This window comes from Boleophthalmus pectinirostris, unplaced genomic scaffold (genome assembly GCF_026225935.1).
Source record: "Boleophthalmus pectinirostris isolate CB_2022bp ecotype Guang Dong unplaced genomic scaffold, ASM2622593v1 HiC_scaffold_3, whole genome shotgun sequence".
Classification (NCBI taxonomy): Eukaryota; Metazoa; Chordata; class Actinopteri; order Gobiiformes; family Gobiidae; genus Boleophthalmus; species Boleophthalmus pectinirostris.
The window spans coordinates 37,636,219-37,653,726 of record NW_026571299.1 but is presented as its reverse complement, the minus strand read 5'-3'; the positions used below and the strand labels follow the sequence as shown (position 1 = coordinate 37,653,726).

Genomic DNA, 17,508 nt, shown 5'->3' with positions numbered 1-17,508 from the left:
GTGGGCGGGGTGGTGGGCAGGGAGGGGGGATCTATATGTAAATAATTACAATTAGTGTGGAGGTGTTTATTTTGTCAGTGTAAGTTAAATATTACAAATAAAAACATGTATTCTCTATTGTGTTTCATGGTACATTAAAAGAGGAAAAAGTAGTTTTATCTTAACATTTCAAATGCTTATACAGTATCTATGGCTTCTGGCGATACCGTTCCATTTTATAGATTTGTCAGCACAAAATGCAATAAACCAATACCATTTTAATACAGCAGTCGAGTATATGTTTTTTTTAATCGTGTCTTGTTTCTTTTAACAATGTTCAAAAATTAAAAACATCCAACAATTAAACTACAAACGCTGGTAAGTATCCATTATTAAACAAAAGTCATGCAGCACTTACACTTAAACTTGTTATGGACAAGAGTCTTTGATGATCTTTGCAAGATTCAGCTTATGCACTTTTAAAACTAAATAAAACACTAAATAGACTTTATTTAGATGGCCAAACACAACTAATAGTACACAGATTCCAGAAGAATACTGAAGAAACTGCAGAGCAAATCTGTGCGGTCTCATGGGAGAAGTTGAACACAGCACAGTCTAATCCTAAATACATTTGCATGGGTTCAGTAAGGTCGAGGGTACATGGACATGGGGGGAGGTGCCTGTCCCATGCCAAGGCCTGGTCTGGGTGGGGGATGTTGTGGAGCTCCTGGAGCCACCAGATGGTTAAGAGATGGTCCACTCTGAATGAGGGTATCCAGCGCTTTCTGCACACTGGGGCTGTCAAAGTTAATGGGTGCAGAAGGATTGGGGGGTCTATGACCAGGTGGGGGCAAACGGCCCTGTGGAGGTCCATAGCTCTGGGCCACAGCTGAATGAGACATCGCAGAGTGTGGGCCAGGAGGGGCCTGAGAGGGGCCTGAATGAGAAGAAGGGGCCATAGCACCATATCCCTGTGATGGTACTGCACCTACAGGGGGAGCACTTGCAGAGGCTGCTGCTCCACTGTTGGTAAACAGGCTGAGGATTTTAGCCTGGAGCTCCTGTTGGTTGCTTGAAGTGGGCGGAGCACCTGGTGCAGAGGACAAAGGGCGACTTGGAGGGGGCTGTCCTGCAGCAGAAGGAGGGGGAGCTCCCAGTGAGGCTGTAGGAGGATACTTTGATTAAAAAAAAAATTCCCTGGGTTGTATGTGCTGTTTTACCATTTAAAACATGAAAAGTCGTACCTGGAAGGGCATCTACAGCAGGCCGTACAAGTCGGGCCCTTTTGTCTTTCAGATATGCAATTAAAATATCTAGTTCCTCTGGGGTTACAAATCTAAGGACAAAGATGAACACACAACAGCACTGTTGTCAGAAAGGAAGCAAATAGATGTACAATTTATGATAATTACCTGTTTTCATAGAGAAGTGTGATAGGAGTGAGAGCAGACACTGGGTGACTCTCTCTGTCTGGTTCCCTTAACAGCACATCATCTGCCATTTTAGCAGCTTTTCGGGCTATTTCTTCACGTTCCTTATCACGGCTTTCAACTTTGTATGTGCCAAAGTTGTGGGCTATCAACATCATAGCATCCTGCATAGGCATGTTACGATGCTCTGTAACAGTGAACCATTTTAAAAAGGTTAAAAATGCTTCTCACAAAAACAACATAGTTAGGTTTTTAAATATGTACCTTGAGGGGTCCCAAATAAGATGTTGACTGTGCAGGAGCGATGGACTTGGTGCTGCTGAGTAATAATAATGGCAAAGGGAGTGCGTGATCGTTCAACATCCTCCAGAGCCTGAGTGAGAGACACTTCTGTGTTCAGGAAGATCAGGTCCACCACCATGCCCAGATCACGCACCTTCCGCCCAACTGTCTCAGCATACTCCCGACTACGGTTAAATCACAAAAACAAGCCACACTTAAGTATTAACGCCATTCTCTACGGAGCTTAAAACTGCATATAGTAACTTTTGTGGTGGAGAGTTCTCTTTTTTTCATAAAAGATGTTACTGGAGCACACAATTTGCAGTTACAATGTGGTAAAACGTTAAGACTATACCCTTGAATTGAGATACAGTGCCTTGTGTCTGCCTCTTGCTTGTTTCATTTTGCACTTTTGATTTAAAGATGAATCAATGAGAGATGAACACTCCCTCTGAGTGCTGCAAAAATATGCAAATGCAAAAGTATTTTGCCCAGGTTTGTTAAATATGGATCAAATCATACTTTAAGTGAGGTTTATTGTGCCTTGCAGTACAGTGCTGTGAAGAAGTATTTGCCCCCTTTCCAATTTCTTCTTTTTTTTCACCTCCATCACTCTTTGCCATTTCAGATCAATCAAACTTAAATATTAGACAAAAATAATCCAGAAGTAAATACAGAATGCAGTTGTAAGTGCTGATTTATTTTATTAAGGAAAAAAAGCCATGTGAATCTACACGGCCCATGTGAAAAAGTAACTGCCCCTAACAGGTTGAACCACCCTTAGCAGCAACAAGTGCAGTCAAGCATTTGCAATAACTGGCAATGAGTCTTTCACATCGCTGTGGAGGAATTTTGGCCCACTCTTTGCAACTTTTTCTTTTTAAATGAGCCACACATCACCCTTTTTAAGGTCATGCCACATCAACTCAACTGGGTTCAACTCTGGGCTTTGACTAGGCCACTCCAAAACCATCATTTTGGGTTTTCAGAAGTGGACTTGCTGGTGTGCTTTGGATCATCAGAACCCAAGTGCGCTTCTGATTGAGGTCACAAACCAATGGTTGGACATTCCCCTTCAGGATTTGTTGGAAAAAGTAGAAAGTAGAGTTCATGGTTCCTTCAATCACAGCAAATCATCCAGCTTCTGAAGCAGCAAAGCAGCCCCAAACCATGACACTACCACCTCCATGTTTCACTGTTGGCATGATGTTTTGTTTTTTTTAAATACTGTATTAATTTTATGTCAGATGTTAACGGGATGCACTCCTTCCAAAAAGTTCAACTTTTGTTTCATCAGTCCACAAAATATTTTCCCAAAAGCTTTGGGGATCATAAAGATGTTTTCAGGCAAAAGTGAGATGAGTCTTTTTGTTCTTTTTTGTCAGCAGTGGCTTTCCTTAGAACTCTTCCATGCATACCACTTTTGCCTAGTCTCCTTCTTATGGTTAAGTCGTGAACACTGACCTTTACTGAGGCAAGTGAGGCCTGCAGTTGTTTAGATGTTCTTCTGGGTTCTTTTGTGACCTCTTGGATCAGTCGTTGCTGTGTTCTCTGTGAAGGTTCACCACTGTACCATGGTTTCTAATGGCTCTCACCGTGGTTCGCGGGAGTCCCAAAGATTTAGAAATGGCTTTGTAACATTTTTCTGACAGACACGTCAGTTACTTTTCTTCTTATCCGCTCCTGAATTTCTTTGGATCGTGGCATGATTTCTTGGGTTCAATATGCCCTATTACACCTTGTCAGACAGGTTCTATTTGTAAGAGATCTCTTGATTTGAAAGGTCTGGCAGCAATTAGACCTGGGTGTGGTTATGAAATTGATCGTATTATTGTGGAAAGTTGAGTTCACAGTTACCTCATCATTTATCAAGGGGAGCAATTACTTTTTCACACAGGATCTTGTAGATTTGGATAGTATTTTTCTCTTAAATAAAATCATCACAGAAAAACTGCATTTTATGTTTACTTGGGTTCTCTTTGTTTGATGATCTGAAACAGTTAAGTGTGACACACAAGCAAAAAAGTAAGAAATCAGGAAGGCGGCAAATACTTTTTCATAGCACTGTACATTATATCAACAGAGGAGCAACTGGACCAACGACACATGCTGCATTTGTCACTGAGCCACCTGACCAGCTGCTTGAGCGTGCGTTATGGCTTAGCTTGCTCATCACGACTGCTCACAGTAAGAATGCATGGCTCAAGCTATTGGTAATTGGAAAATAGACATTAAAACATACGTGGAACATTTCAGACAAGCAAATATCACCATGGAGACAAGCAGATGGCAATTTAGGATGCTTTTCAATAAAGCCTTTTTGTTCATAGTACTTACTTCTGTGCCTTATTGACCACAATGACCGAGCAGTCGACTGGACGCTCTGAGTCCTGGCGTCGCTGCAGTTCTTCATAATATTGTCGGTACAGTTCATTGCGCCGCCGTTCCTCTGGTCGCATGTGTTCATCTGTCACAGCAGCACATACTGTGTTAAATTGCTGTACCAATACCAATACTGCAAACAACCAAAAGAGAAATATATTCTACACATTACTAAAGATATAATTAACAGACATACCTTCTAGCTCACGCCGTCCATTCCTAGGATCTCTGAAGTCCCTGAAAGCCTCTTCTTTTCTGCGAAAGTAGTCATCACCAGGTCCGGTCCGATAGTGCCTGTCATACTCATCCCTACATGTGACATAGATGTACTTGCGTCTTTGTTGTCCTGGATTTCCCTGACATTAAGAACCGATGAGAAACTCACCTGTCTCTGCTCTCAGAGCCACGGTAACTGTCCCGGCTAGAGCGGCTGTCTCTAGCATCGCGGCCGTCCCGTGGCTCACGTACCTCTCGACTGTAATTAGGTGAACGAGACCGAGGGCGAGGCTCTCTCGCTCCATAAGAACTGGGTGGAGGCCTGGGAAGGAGAAGAAAACATTTAGAGGAAGACAGTTGTAGATGGAATCTTCTCTATTCTAATCGGTGTTTCTTTAGAGACTAATAAATGCGATGGCTTGACAGCATTTTAAACAACTCCCAAAATTATATTGCACTTCATAAAAATCACATGATCCATACTGTTCTTCTGAAAAATACAGATCCAGTAAGGTGTTTTAAAACCAAACCAATGACACCAATATTTTATCCTTGACTCACTAAATATTAGCCACTGTGTGAATTAGAACAGTACATTGCAAATGAATTCAACAGCAAGAATGAAATTTTATTATATCATGTGAGGGCATCAAATGATTAGTACGCAATACGGATGCAGTTGATTTAAATTACACAATCAACAAACTAGATTAAAAGTTTAACACAAACCTATGCATGTTTAAAATTTTACTTGAAAATGTCATAAATGTCAAACGTTTTCAAAGGTGCAATAGCTTCAAAAAGAGAAATAAATGCAGCCTCCATGGTTTCAACCAGTTTCACAGTCCGACACTGGTCCCCCGATCCAGGGATGAACTGCAGTTTGTAAATTTTTCAGCACGTTTAGACACGCTTTCGCACACGAGAGGAACTGGAGCTTGGAAATGTTTGAGAAGAAGCCGTTTGGTCAGCCCAGAAAAGTGATGTCACGGGTTGCCATTGATCATTTCTTCTCTACTCCTGTCCAGCACACTTGTTGGAAAGGAGTCAGTTCTGCAAGTCGGTGGACGCAAAGTTGTGTGAACAAAGATCTCAAATAATTTTAAAACAAAGATCCCAAATCATTTTATTATGAACAAAGATCTCAAATCAGCTTTGCTTGATGACGCTTCATCAATGATGAGTCTATTTAATCTAATCATTTTAAGGCATAAACCTTCAGACTTCGTACTGGTAATGCTGATGTTAAATCACTAGCAAAAACATTGAATACAAAACAATTAAATGTACCTTGTAATGGTTGTTTTATTTCAACACAGTTAACTTGTTTAAATGTAGATGGTTCAGTAAAAAACAATACTAAATCCGTCATGTCGCATTATATTATGAGTAGCTTGTATAGTGGATATCGGTGCTCGAAGGACAGGCCAAGTTAAAAGTGCATCTACGGGCATGGAAGTCCATCAGACCCATTTTGCGTGACTTTACCTTCGTGGGGGGCTCTGCTGTGCTTGTGCTTTTTGGTTTCGTCGCTCCACTGCCATATTTACATCTGAAAATAAATCAATCCAAACGATGAAAACAGTGACATACAAATTATTTCTGTACACGTAGCAGAATTGAGGAGTTGCGTCAATACTCCCAGCATCCAATGGGCGCCATAACTCCAGGCTTGGCAGTCAAAGATGTCTGACGGTTCAAAATGCAGCAAAGGTGTCAATTTTTTTTTTAAATCCACAATTCACAAAATATGAAAATAAAATTGAAGAGGCAAATAGTCTTCATTCATTTATTTTTCTGAACATAGCAGTTGCCCGTTTATCCCAAATCAAAATATTATTAGGGCTGCATAAAATCTAATTGAAATTACAATTTCAGAATTCAGAATTTCCCATTGCAGTAATTACCTCCAGAAAATAGATCTCCTCTTATTCAGTGTTCAAACAGCTAACCCGGTAATTCTAAAATGTGACTGTATTAGTTTAGTTCAGTTCAGTTCATTTCAATCTTTGACAAATCCTCTGGATTAATTTAAAATGTGAAATTTGAACAGAATACCATTATTAAAACATAAATTGTAAAACTAAAACGCAGTCACAATGCTTGTCAGAAAATTTGCCATGAAATACTTTTCATTCATACTTTTTATCATGCAGCCCTTAATTTTATAGTCATACTGTATGCCAAATATTAAAGTTACAAAAGATTAGGTAGATTTTGATTCAGAACTGACGTAAAAGAGTAAAACGAATAAATCTTCTGTCCATGGCAGAGAACAATTTCTGAATCCACTGTTGAGGCTTACCTATCTTATAACCTTTAAATATTCGACCCTTATGGCCTGCCTTTGCTGCTTCGGCATCCTCAACACGATCAAATTGTACAAATCCAAACCCACGCAACAGGGAAACGCCTGAAACCATAAACATTTCAGAAAAATTGATTGAAATTCGATTCCTGTGAGAACTCTGGTAAATTTTGCTTTATGATGATGAATTTTAAGGTTGGAAAATCGAAGTGTTTACATTACTGACCAAGAACCTTTCCATATGGGCGGAACATCTCTTCTAAATCCTTCTTGTCCATTTCAGAGGTTGGCAAATTCCCGACAAAAATGCGCCTCTCGAGATCTCTTGGATCGCTACTGTTGCACGGGTGGTAGGCCACAGGTGGTGATGTGCTGCGACTTCGTCTTCGAGACATGACTCAACCCCAATGCTAAAGATCTTCAGTCTTCGACTCAAAAACAGGAAAATAGGTTTCACGCAAAAAACTTCTTTAAATTTCTGTCCGGTCCTGAAACATGGCAGTAATTAAATGAAAGATCTTGAAGAACAAATATAGAAAATTATGGACACAATGCTATTCAAAATTCAGCCCGCAAATTTAGGCTCAGCGCAAATTTAAAGATGGCGAACAGCAAATGGCTGTTGAAATTCAAAGTCAAAATGAAATGAAATTACTGATCAGTCAATATGACTTAACCAGTGCTTCATGGTAATAAAACAGGAAAAGAGGAAAGCCCATTTGAAACCCCAAATTTGTAAGCTTTAAGTAAAAACTAAAAGCCTACAGTCTCCCTTTGTATACTGCCATCAACAGTGTTGAATGCATGTGGATCAGCCCTCACAAATAAAACAGCTCACACTTCAACTTTTTTTTTTGGACTTGGAACTTAGGAGAGGGCAACATGGCCTAAAGAAAAATTGAGGGTTAAATATGTCAAATGTGGCCTTATGATTTTCAAAGTTGGTTAATGCTAGATACTGAAAGGTGCAATATTCAGACTTCAGAACCTTGAATATCAATTCTATCTTTAAAACCTGGTTGAGAACATAAAACTGCCCATTTGCTATGACAACATTTTCTAAAATTTTATACAACTAAACCTAGTTTCCAACCGTGTGTTTTTCATCAGTATTTGGTTATCATCCAGGCAACAAAATTAATTTTGGTTTGACCTCTACCATAACTGACTGAATCTTCAATGTTATTGCCTTCTTCAATGCTATGCTAAGAAAAAAAGAAAATTACGGATATTGTGAGTTGTTTTTTTTTTTTTTTAAATAAACACAATAATAGGCCAAAAGCCGGTCAGAACAGAAATTTTATGCAGTCAAAATTTTAAGTGAGGTAAAATAATAAAATAAAAACAAACAAAAAAATAGAGGGAAATAAACAAATCTAACCTTAGAATTTTGCTAAAGCTGTAAAAAGTAGGTAACCCATAAAAATTACGTTAACCATTTGGAAAACAAATTTTATAGTTACTTTGCATAAAAGTATACATTTTCAGAGTTTCCAGTTTTGAGCAGTCACACCCAGGAATTTGAGAGAAAAATTACACCTCGAGACTGAATGTGAAATACTTTATATTTGTGGACAGATGGACAAAATGTCCAGATTCATTAGTAAAAGCAATTTCAAACTGGCACAAAAGAGTCAAAGAAGAAACCGATAAGCTGCTACTACTTGTCAAAACATTTATCACATTATAGTGTCAGAATACTTTTGAATGAACGGCACGGGTAGTGTATTTAACAACTTAAAATCTCAATCTAACCATGGAGTTGACTTAGTTGGAACTACAACAGGTGAGATGATTTGTGCATTAGTCACAAGCTAAAACCGCGAAAAGATGGTCAAACTTAATTTGCTCACAGGCTCCTGAAAAAGTTTGGTATTTTTTTTAATAAACTTATCATGCTTTATTTCTTAATGCATAGAGTCAGCATAGTAAATGTGAAACTGTACTCCATATAGAACATAATGTAAAATGTCTACAGATATTAAACTGTACTTACTACTTTGAGTGTGTACATGTTTTCCCACATTGTAGTACAATACAATTGTGTATGAATACAAAATATAATGGGAATTTTTTTGTGATGTGTGCATACCTCAGTATTTTGTAGAATTCCCCCTTCGAAGCCTCTGCCGACTATCTCAATCTTTTATCGGTGTCTGGAGAGAGAAGAACAATCACACAATTTGCTTAATGACTCAATAGACACCCCTACAAGCTGGAATCAACCAGCACTCAGCTTTGTCCTTGGTCCATAAGTTGTAGCAAGCCCTGTAGTTGGAAATACACTAAAAGTGTTGCAGCCTTGTTTGGTAAAACTTGATTTCCAGGGCTGTAGGCCTTTAGTGGTTTAGTCAGTTAATCAGTTGATAGTGTCTTAGTCAACCAAAACTTGTACTCGACTACTCATTTCATTTAGATTTACTCCAGGACAGCTGTGTCTTGCAGTTTATGTCATACACATAGAGATGAGATACAGCTTTGAAAGCTTTTACCACGACCTCTTCTTAGACGACTGCAGGCCTGTAAATGATCTCAAATCACATTCAGACTAGTTTTTGGACACCATGCTTTTTCTCCTAACTATATGATTCTTAAAAAATTATTTACTTTTTTGGTTTCTTTTTTATTTAGTAACATGTAACTAAGCTCCGTGAGAACATTTATAGCTTATGGCTCTACCTGGTAAACAAATGAGCTGGGACATTTCCGATATGGCGTACCGGTTAAGTGCTTCTTTGGACAACAGTGGGTGCATTCGGAGCCAATACCAATCTTAAAACTAATTAGGACTGAATGCGAGAAGTTAAAACTACAGGACAAATCGTACTGCGTATGTAATGTTAGCGTTACCTAAACCGGCTAGTTAGCACTTAGCATGGAACGTCGTTCTGATAGTTACTCAAGTGGTATACAGATGATCCAAGTCAGCAACAATTGTAATTCTAATGGTTCAATTGAAATAATTATTCAATCATTTTAAGTGCAAAATATTTTTGTTAATTTTCGAGCCGAATAATGCCATTACTCACCCGCATTTACGTGTTTTCTTTCTGTAAATCCTCGAAAGGCCCGGCTAAGCGCTGTTTCCTTTATGTTGAATGAACGCAGAACGCAGAAGCACACGGATGCAACTTCCGCCTGAGTGTCAGCTGCTCGGGCTGGTCTACAGCGCCCTCTACTGTATGGTATATGCGATGTAAACATACACTGTATCTTTGAATGGTCAAAGCTGCGCTGTCTATATATAAATTCACAATTTGTGTCAGTTTTAGTTTACGATATCTGCTCTTCTAAAATAACATTTTAATACCCTACTGAAGAATTTATTCTGTGTATTTTTTTTCGACGTCTTTGTTCTCGTGAAATTATGCCAGGGACAATAATCAAAAGTTGATCCGTGAAAGCGCGAAACATAGACTGTATGGAGTGAAGTGAATTCAAGTTGTGCTGCAGCTGCAGTCATCCGAGTCAATGACTACTACTGTTCCGTACATCTGAAAATATCTACAGAAAAAAGCAGACGATCCCTGGTATTAGCCCGTTTCACAGTTTTGAGCTTGATTTTTTTATTTATTTATTTTTTTTTTGCTTGTGGTTTTACTGCGTATTATGCTCTAATGCATTTTTATTAAACATAATAAATAAAGATCTACGTGCGTGGTCTGTGAGACATAACCACAGGTGATCTTAACTCCGCACAGAGGTTTTCACTGCAAGAGAAAGCTACAGACGCAAGCACGCACAACCGGAAATTATGTTGCGTAGTCCCGTTGATAAACTTCCGTATTTCGTTTTCGCGGAAAAAGTAGTCTGTATGTCCTGCTCACATCATGCCGTCGGTTTTAATTGAGTCCCTTGAATGTGGACTGGACTTCATAGAGTTTCTTGGAAACAGAATATCTATTACAGACAAAAAGGAGCTTCGAGACATCTACAACTCTGAGTTTAAGGGCAGGTATGAAGAACTGGGTCTGATTGTACAAACTTTTTGGAGTGATTTTAATTCTCTTGTCGCGTTTTCGTAGGGAAGGAATAAAAGACTCCTCTTTTTCTAGAGTTATTTTTGCTCTTCTCAAATTCAACAAAGTGAATATAAGGCAGGGTAAAATTTACATAAATGCAAGACCTCAGGTAAGATGTGACATGTGTGTGGGATTGTGTCTTTAATATCAAGAGATGTGATTTTTGTGTCAGGTTCGTGTGTACTGTGACCAATGGAGAAGTCCCCGCCGGACCAAAGAACCCCAAAGTCCAAGCTCTGGCCAACAGGTCTCTGCAGAAACGCCCCCTCGTGCCTCTGCAGGGACCTCTCCCATCGCGCCTGTGTTGACGCCAAAGAAAAAAATAGTGACTGAAATCCTTAAAAAATTAAAGTCAAACAGGTATGGCGTGACTGGGCACTATTATAAATAAGAAACATTTGCTTATCTGTTTGTTACCGGATTCTTAATCTCTTCTCTCAGCACACTAAAACTCAATTACTTATTTATCTGATAAGGTGTGTCTGTTTCAGCCCTAGTTCAAGTTATAATGACACCTGTAATATTGTCCCCACATAGAAAGGAGTTGACGGCTGATAAGGGTGGCATTGAGATTACTTCCGATCCAGCTGAAAGTGAAGGAAAGATTCACTTTACAGTGGAACATCTGAGAGAGTTGTTCACTGTCAGATTCTGCATCTTCAACAAAGGCACAGACTGTATCCACTTCACCTACTACACTGCCCTTCACCGCATACGCTGTTTCACACTGGAGGATGAGAGGAGAGTGACCAGAGCCTGCCCACTCTTTCTTTGTCCTGGTGAGACAAAAAAAGTTAACAGCCATAGACTATACATTGATCTGCTAATCATCTTTACTGCTGATTTTTCCTGCAGGAGAAGTCTATGAAGTGAAAGTCTTGTACAGACTAAGCCACTATGGGTATTTTCCTGCCACTATGTACTTTGAATTCTGCCCTGAATTGCCAGGATCAGTGCCTTTCTGTATTGTACGGGAGATTGAAGGCGCAGCCAGAACACCCTTGGCTGTGGAGCTGGGCCCAGTGGCTCCTTACAAACCATTTCAAGCGGTAACCTACAGGCCTGTAGACACTGTCATAGTGGATGGAGTTCCACCAGTAAGGTGAAGACATCTCTGGACTCACAATGTCGCATTATAGGGGGCAATATTTAAAGACCAGAGGGTAAATTTGTATTTTTTTATTTTAAAGAGGGTGTATTTCTTTCACTTCTATGAGGTTTTACGCATTAACAGATAACATATTTTGACTGCCATGTTACCTTTTATTGTTTTGAGAATGCTGAAAATATCCTATTAAAGTTGATGCTCTGAGTCCACCCTCACCTAGTTCCCCATACTAAGTCACTTCCTCTTCAATATATTTATGAAAAATGGCCTCTTGGTTATGTCTGCTTATGGGCTAAATCTTGAACAAGAGGTGTGGGCTTGTAATGCCTTCCCCTAAGGAACCCAGAAGAGGGCCTGGGACAGAATGCAAGTTTACACATATATGCATGGAAGATATATAAAACCACATCAGGCATTTTTTTGGTGAGGGAACCATATTATAATGTGGTATAGCATGGTAAGCTCCCCAAAAAAGTTGATTTTGCATAATGGCCCCTCTTTAGATCTCACTCCATAATTATGAATAATAAACAATGCTATTGTGTAATGCAGAGAAACCTTACAGTCGAGATGGTCAGTTTCATCATTTGTAAGTTTATTTAAATTAACAAAGTATAGGTATAGTATAAGTATTGTGTTTTACAAGTACTTTATTGTTAATTGTTTCATGTTTTTTTGGTGTTGCACATAAAATTCACATACTTATCAACTATATAAAAGGCCTGTCTATATGTGGAGGATAAATCTGAATCGTCTTTGCTGTATTATTGCATTTGTATGTTGCATTATAACAAACTCTCTCTGTTGTTTTTTGGCAGCACTGTGACCCAGCCTGCAGTAACAGCCAAGTTAAGAGACTACAAATACCCTCTGTACTTAAAGGAGTTAGCAAGACGAGGGTTGGAGGACTCTGAACACTTCTCGGCAACTACTAGACAAAAACTGGAAGCTGTGCAGTAATGTCACAATAATACTATACATGATGTGTCTTTTGACCATTGAGTCTAAAACATCTGTTTTATGTAAAGTAATCTTTTAGACTGCCCTTTAAAAATGAAGAACTATGATCATCGCTTTCATCTCCTGCTGTACCTTGAGGAGATCCAAATGGAGGTGGATATCCGGAAGTATGACATGCGCAATGAAACAATGACCCTGGACCAAAGTAACAAGAAGCTGCTTGTACTCAAAGTAAGGAAAATCCCCTTTGTTAACTTATTCTGAAATTAATGAATGTAATATTCTCAGTGTGTTCTATGTTGTATGAGATGCAATGTAGCAAAATGTATTTACTTTTACACACATAGCATAAAATATGACAACAACAGTATTATTCTCTTAAAGGTTCCAGGGGTCGCTGAGAACCGACCCTCCGTGCTAAGAGGAGACTGTCTGAAGGTGTCCAAATCTGAAGACACAATCTCCCCAATCACCTTATACACTGGATATGTTCACAGAGTAGAGTTGGATAGAGTCAAACTTGGCTTCTCCAAGAGGTAAGACCTCCAGAAGACAGGAACGGTGAACTTGTATCCAGGCCTAATCCTGTTAACATGTTGTTTTAGATTGTTGCAGATGTTTATCAACAACATGAAATTTAATGTGGAGTTTACTATCAACCGGTTTCCTCTCAAGATGCAACATCGCGCTGTGGAACTGGCAGTAAAGAATAAACTTGGAGATATGTTATTTCCCACTAAGGCAGCTAATAGCACTGTTCCTGTGCCCAAGCTCAGGTGATTAATACTGAATTTAGAGATTGTTTTTATAAGTTTAAAGGAACACTATGTAGCCTGTGATCTTATAGTTTTAATTTTTGTTTTATTGATTATCACTGCTGAACCTGGGTTCCCAGAGCCTTAACCTGCATATAGACCATACATACACATTTTTCTCAGTATATGGAGCTCAGCTGCAGATATGAGCTGCAGAGGCTGCTCTAGCAATGGTTCATTATTGGCTGCACGTATTTGGGTTTAGGTAGTGACCATTCAGATTGTCACTTCAAAGAGAGGTTTAGGTTTAAACCAATTGGATTTCAGCAATCAAACTGGCAATGAGAATGAGCCTCGTGTGAGGTTTATTTGATTTAAACGTCTATCTGCCAGTATCTGAGGACAGTTAGGTCAAGTTTGTGAGAAATGAAATGAAAATCCAAATCTTACACACATCTTACACATTTGTTCTTAAATAAAGCATAAGTAGACATACTTTGACTGACTTGGCACAACTAAAACGAGAAATTAAATTAATTAAACAATTTTTACAATGTTAATTAATGCTGCTGTATCTTTTTACTTTTTCTGTTCAGTATGTTTAATCGTCAGCTGGAAAACAACCCAGAGCAATACGCCGCTGTGCAGCGCATTGTAGCTGGCTCTTCAAAGCCTGCTCCACACCTTGTCTTTGGGCCTCCTGGAACTGGAAAGACCATTACTTTGGTAGAGGCCATGAATCAGGTAGCTACTTATCACAGTGGTGTGCTATGCAATCCAGCCAATAAATATTGTATATGGTGCAATTCATACATGTTTAGATTGATATATAGAAGATGTTTGTGTGAATTAAATATTGTAATATAACTTTGATGTGGTCAAAGTTAATGATTGCCATTGAAACTGAGTGCCTGGCTTGTGTTCAAAGCAAACTGACTTATGTTTTCACTTCAGCTCGTAATTGCACAGAACTAATTCTATAATGGCTCAGTTTGCTTTTATCAAGCACAATTAAAGCAGCCAATGAGTAATTTAAAACATTCATAAACAGAAGCATTGATCAGGAAGTCCAGTACAAGCATGTGACTGAAAACATCAATCTTTTTAAGACAATTTGAATGCTTTGTCTTGTTAGGTCAGCAGAGCTCACCCCGGGGCCCACATTCTGGCCTGTGCCCCTTCAAACAGTGCCTGTGACCTGCTCTGTGAAAGACTGTTTGTGCACATGGATCAGCATCAGGTGTACCGCCTGTATGCCAGCAGCAGGGACCCCAATACTGTTCCCAAGCAGCTTCTGGTGAGCCACAGCTGGAACTGCAACAGTAATCTGGTTACATGTTGTCAGTTGTCAAACTATGTTACCCTGTTTGCACACATCCTGTAATTTTAGATTTAGAGTTTAGATGAAACATCTATGATCTTAGTCGAGGTTGTTTTGTTTTGCAAGGTAAGTTCTAAATGTCAATGGTTAAATGCTGTATGAAACTGCAGTTTTGTCATTTAGTATAGCTTCAGTGGCTTTGCAGTGAAGAGTAACAGCGTGCATATGTATTATTACACTACGAAACCTTATTTCTTGCAACTGAATTCATGTTTTTTCTGTTTTTTTATCCATAGAAACATTGCAATTGGGATGAAAGTCAAGATGCATTTGTGTTTCCTGAGAAAGAGATTTTGATGAAATACACAATTATTGTTACCACAATGATCACAGCTGGCAGGTTGGCACCGTTTTAGTTAAACTTATATTTTTAAATATGTTACTTCTTACTATTTTCCTGCCTTATACACATGAAAGACTGGTGTCTGTTGGTGTACCTGTTGGACATTTCACCTATGTTTTTGTGGATGAAGGGGGCCAGGCAGTGGAGCCTGAGAGTGTCATTCCTATTGCAGGTAATTAAAAAGCACATATATTTGCACATAAGTTTGTTTGTTTTGTTTTTAAATACATTAACAATTCCAAAAATAAAATCTTGGTAAGGTCTGCTTAGTCCAGGGGATGGTCAGCTTGTGCTTGCAGGGGACCCCAAACAGCTAGGGCCAATACTCCGCTCTCCACTGGCTTTAAAGTATGGACTTGGTAAGTTAACAGTAAATGCTTTGCTTATAAAAATAATTGGCCATTTAATAGTGTGATAATTTTGTTTTCAGGCATTTCTCTCCTTGAAAGACTTATGACTCAGAATGATTTATACAAAAAAACGACTGACTCTGGCCACTTTGACACTCGCTTTGTAACCAAACTTCTCCGAAACTACAGGTATTTATTACAGATTCATAAAACATACTAGTACATCTCAAAAAAACTGAATATCATGAAAAAGTTATTTATATAGTCTATAAAATATATGGGTTTGACGTTCTGAAATGAGTGACAAGACATATTGAACTTTTTCATGATATTCTCATTTTTAAAGATTTACTAGTATATGTATACTGTGATTTAAAATGGTGATTGTATTTTACTCCCTTTTTTTGTTTAGGTCTCATGCTGCTATCCTGAAAGTCCCAAATGAGATGTTTTATGAAAATGAACTTCAGGTGTTTGCCGACCAGTGGGAACGTGAGACATACTGCAATTGGAAACACCTGCCAAAAAAGGTACTGTATTGCTTCTACCATTTTGCTTTGAAATGTAATTTGAAAACAGATTTTTGTATATGCCACGATAGGGCTTCCCTATAATCTTCCATGGGGTCATGGGGAAGGATCAGAGAGAGGCAAACAGCCCGTCTTTCTTCAATGTTTCAGAGATTGAAGTTCTGATGGACTACCTTGTCAAGCTAATTGAAACACAAGGGAAAAAGGGTCTACCAAAACTGTCTGCCAAAGATATTGGGATTATTGCTCCATACAGGAAACAGGTATGACTCTTTGTTGTCATGTTCAGAGTAAATTATGATTATGATGATATGATTTTCTTATAAGGCATGTGTTTGACAGGTTGAAAAAATCCTAAAAGCCCTGAAGTCTGTCGAAGCAGTGAAAAAGTGGAGTGATATCAAAGAACTCAAGGTTGGCAAACTACAGTTTCCCTTTGAATAGATTTATGTTTTGCAGCTAATATAAGCTTGAATCCTGGACATTGCTGTTGTTTTGCTTCAGCTTATTAAAAAATCCCCTGTTGTCAGGTTGGCTCTGTGGAAGAGTTTCAAGGACAGGAGAGAAAGATCATCATGGTGTCTACGGTTCGTAGCAGCATCAATTATGTCAAGATGGACAAAGATTTTAACATTGGGTTTCTTTCCAATGAAAAGGTGTGTGTAAATACTTACTATAAGTAAGTATTGTATGATCTTACCACTTTATTTATTTATTTTTATTTTTTTTAACTCTAGAGATTTAATGTAGCTGTGACCAGAGCACGGTCTCTGTTGATAGTTGTGGGCAACCCTGTGATTTTAAACAAAGACCCCACCTGGAATAAGTAAGAAATCACTTATGTCAAATATGTGCTTTTTGAGTTGTGTGCAAATTATGAACTTTATGGCTCATTTTGTATAGGTTCATAAGCTACTGTGTGAACGAGAAGGGGTACACTGGCTTTGACTTCAATGATGCAGAAGGAGAAGAGGATGTTGTGTCTCGACTGGCAAGCCTGAAAATCTGTGATGGTATGCACTCAATAAATATTGTGCAGTTGCAGTAATCCCATCTACAATGTTGGTATGAACATTTAACACTGGGAATGATGATTTAGCTCCAAAGAAGGCTACAGAATTATTTGGCTCTTACTGACTTTGAAACAATTAGCATAACTAAAATATATAATTAAAATCAATTTCATTACCTTAAGCTTTTTTTCTTGCCACAGGTATTATCGGGGAGGAGAGTGCCCTTCAGCAGTTTGTAGATCTTGAATGGAAAAATGAGCAATAGTCTGCTCAACTTTAAATACTGAATAATGCAAGTTTGGATCTCTTATGGTAATTATGGTAATTGCATAAAGACATTTAAAAAGAAACTCCACATTGGTTGGTGGGTCAAACTGTTGTTGTATTAATATTTGATATCTGAAAACAGAGCACTATCATGTCTTAAACCTTTTCTCGCATAGTGT

General features: G+C 38.6%; 2 protein-coding genes across 4 annotated transcripts; one reads left to right on the top strand and one right to left on the bottom strand.

Moving 5' to 3' along the window:
- Positions 1–255: 255 nt before the first annotated feature.
- On the bottom strand, positions 256–9,781 carry ncoa5 (nuclear receptor coactivator 5). 2 transcript variants are annotated; one of them, XM_020940196.2, is made up of 12 exons: positions 9,630–9,781; positions 8,693–8,756; positions 6,827–7,088; positions 6,598–6,705; positions 5,781–5,844; positions 4,462–4,614; positions 4,273–4,385; positions 4,032–4,161; positions 1,677–1,879; positions 1,395–1,599; positions 1,227–1,318; positions 256–1,144 (listed from the first exon to the last, which is right to left on the bottom strand). In XM_020940196.2, exons 3-12 carry the CDS (start codon positions 6,993–6,995, stop codon positions 624–626), a joined length of 1,758 nt encoding a protein of 585 aa, XP_020795855.1. In that variant the 5' UTR covers positions 6,996–7,088; positions 8,693–8,756; positions 9,630–9,781; the 3' UTR covers positions 256–623. The 2 variants fall into 2 exon arrangements, with proteins under 2 accessions (XP_020795855.1, XP_020795863.1); XM_020940204.2 differs by lacking the exons at positions 6,598–6,705; positions 6,827–7,088 and having other exon boundaries at positions 9,630–9,780.
- A 595-nt stretch (positions 9,782–10,376) lies between these two features.
- Positions 10,377–17,490, top strand: mov10a (Mov10 RISC complex RNA helicase a). Of its 2 annotated transcripts, XM_020940284.2 has the most exons (22): positions 10,377–10,555; positions 10,626–10,731; positions 10,795–10,982; positions 11,160–11,401; positions 11,478–11,724; positions 12,549–12,686; positions 12,759–12,921; positions 13,075–13,226; positions 13,296–13,466; positions 14,042–14,189; positions 14,581–14,742; positions 15,063–15,166; positions 15,244–15,341; positions 15,430–15,528; positions 15,600–15,708; positions 15,932–16,049; positions 16,121–16,312; positions 16,392–16,463; positions 16,580–16,705; positions 16,787–16,875; positions 16,953–17,062; positions 17,263–17,490. In XM_020940284.2, the coding sequence occupies exons 1-22, from the start codon at positions 10,431–10,433 to the stop codon at positions 17,325–17,327; spliced, it is 3,024 nt and encodes a 1,007-aa protein (XP_020795943.2). In that variant the 5' UTR covers positions 10,377–10,430; the 3' UTR covers positions 17,328–17,490. The 2 variants fall into 2 exon arrangements, 1 of the variants encoding a protein (XP_020795943.2); XR_008633097.1 differs by lacking the exons at positions 16,580–16,705; positions 16,787–16,875; positions 16,953–17,062; positions 17,263–17,490 and having other exon boundaries at positions 16,099–16,312; positions 16,392–16,428.
- Positions 17,491–17,508: the final 18 nt, after the last annotated feature.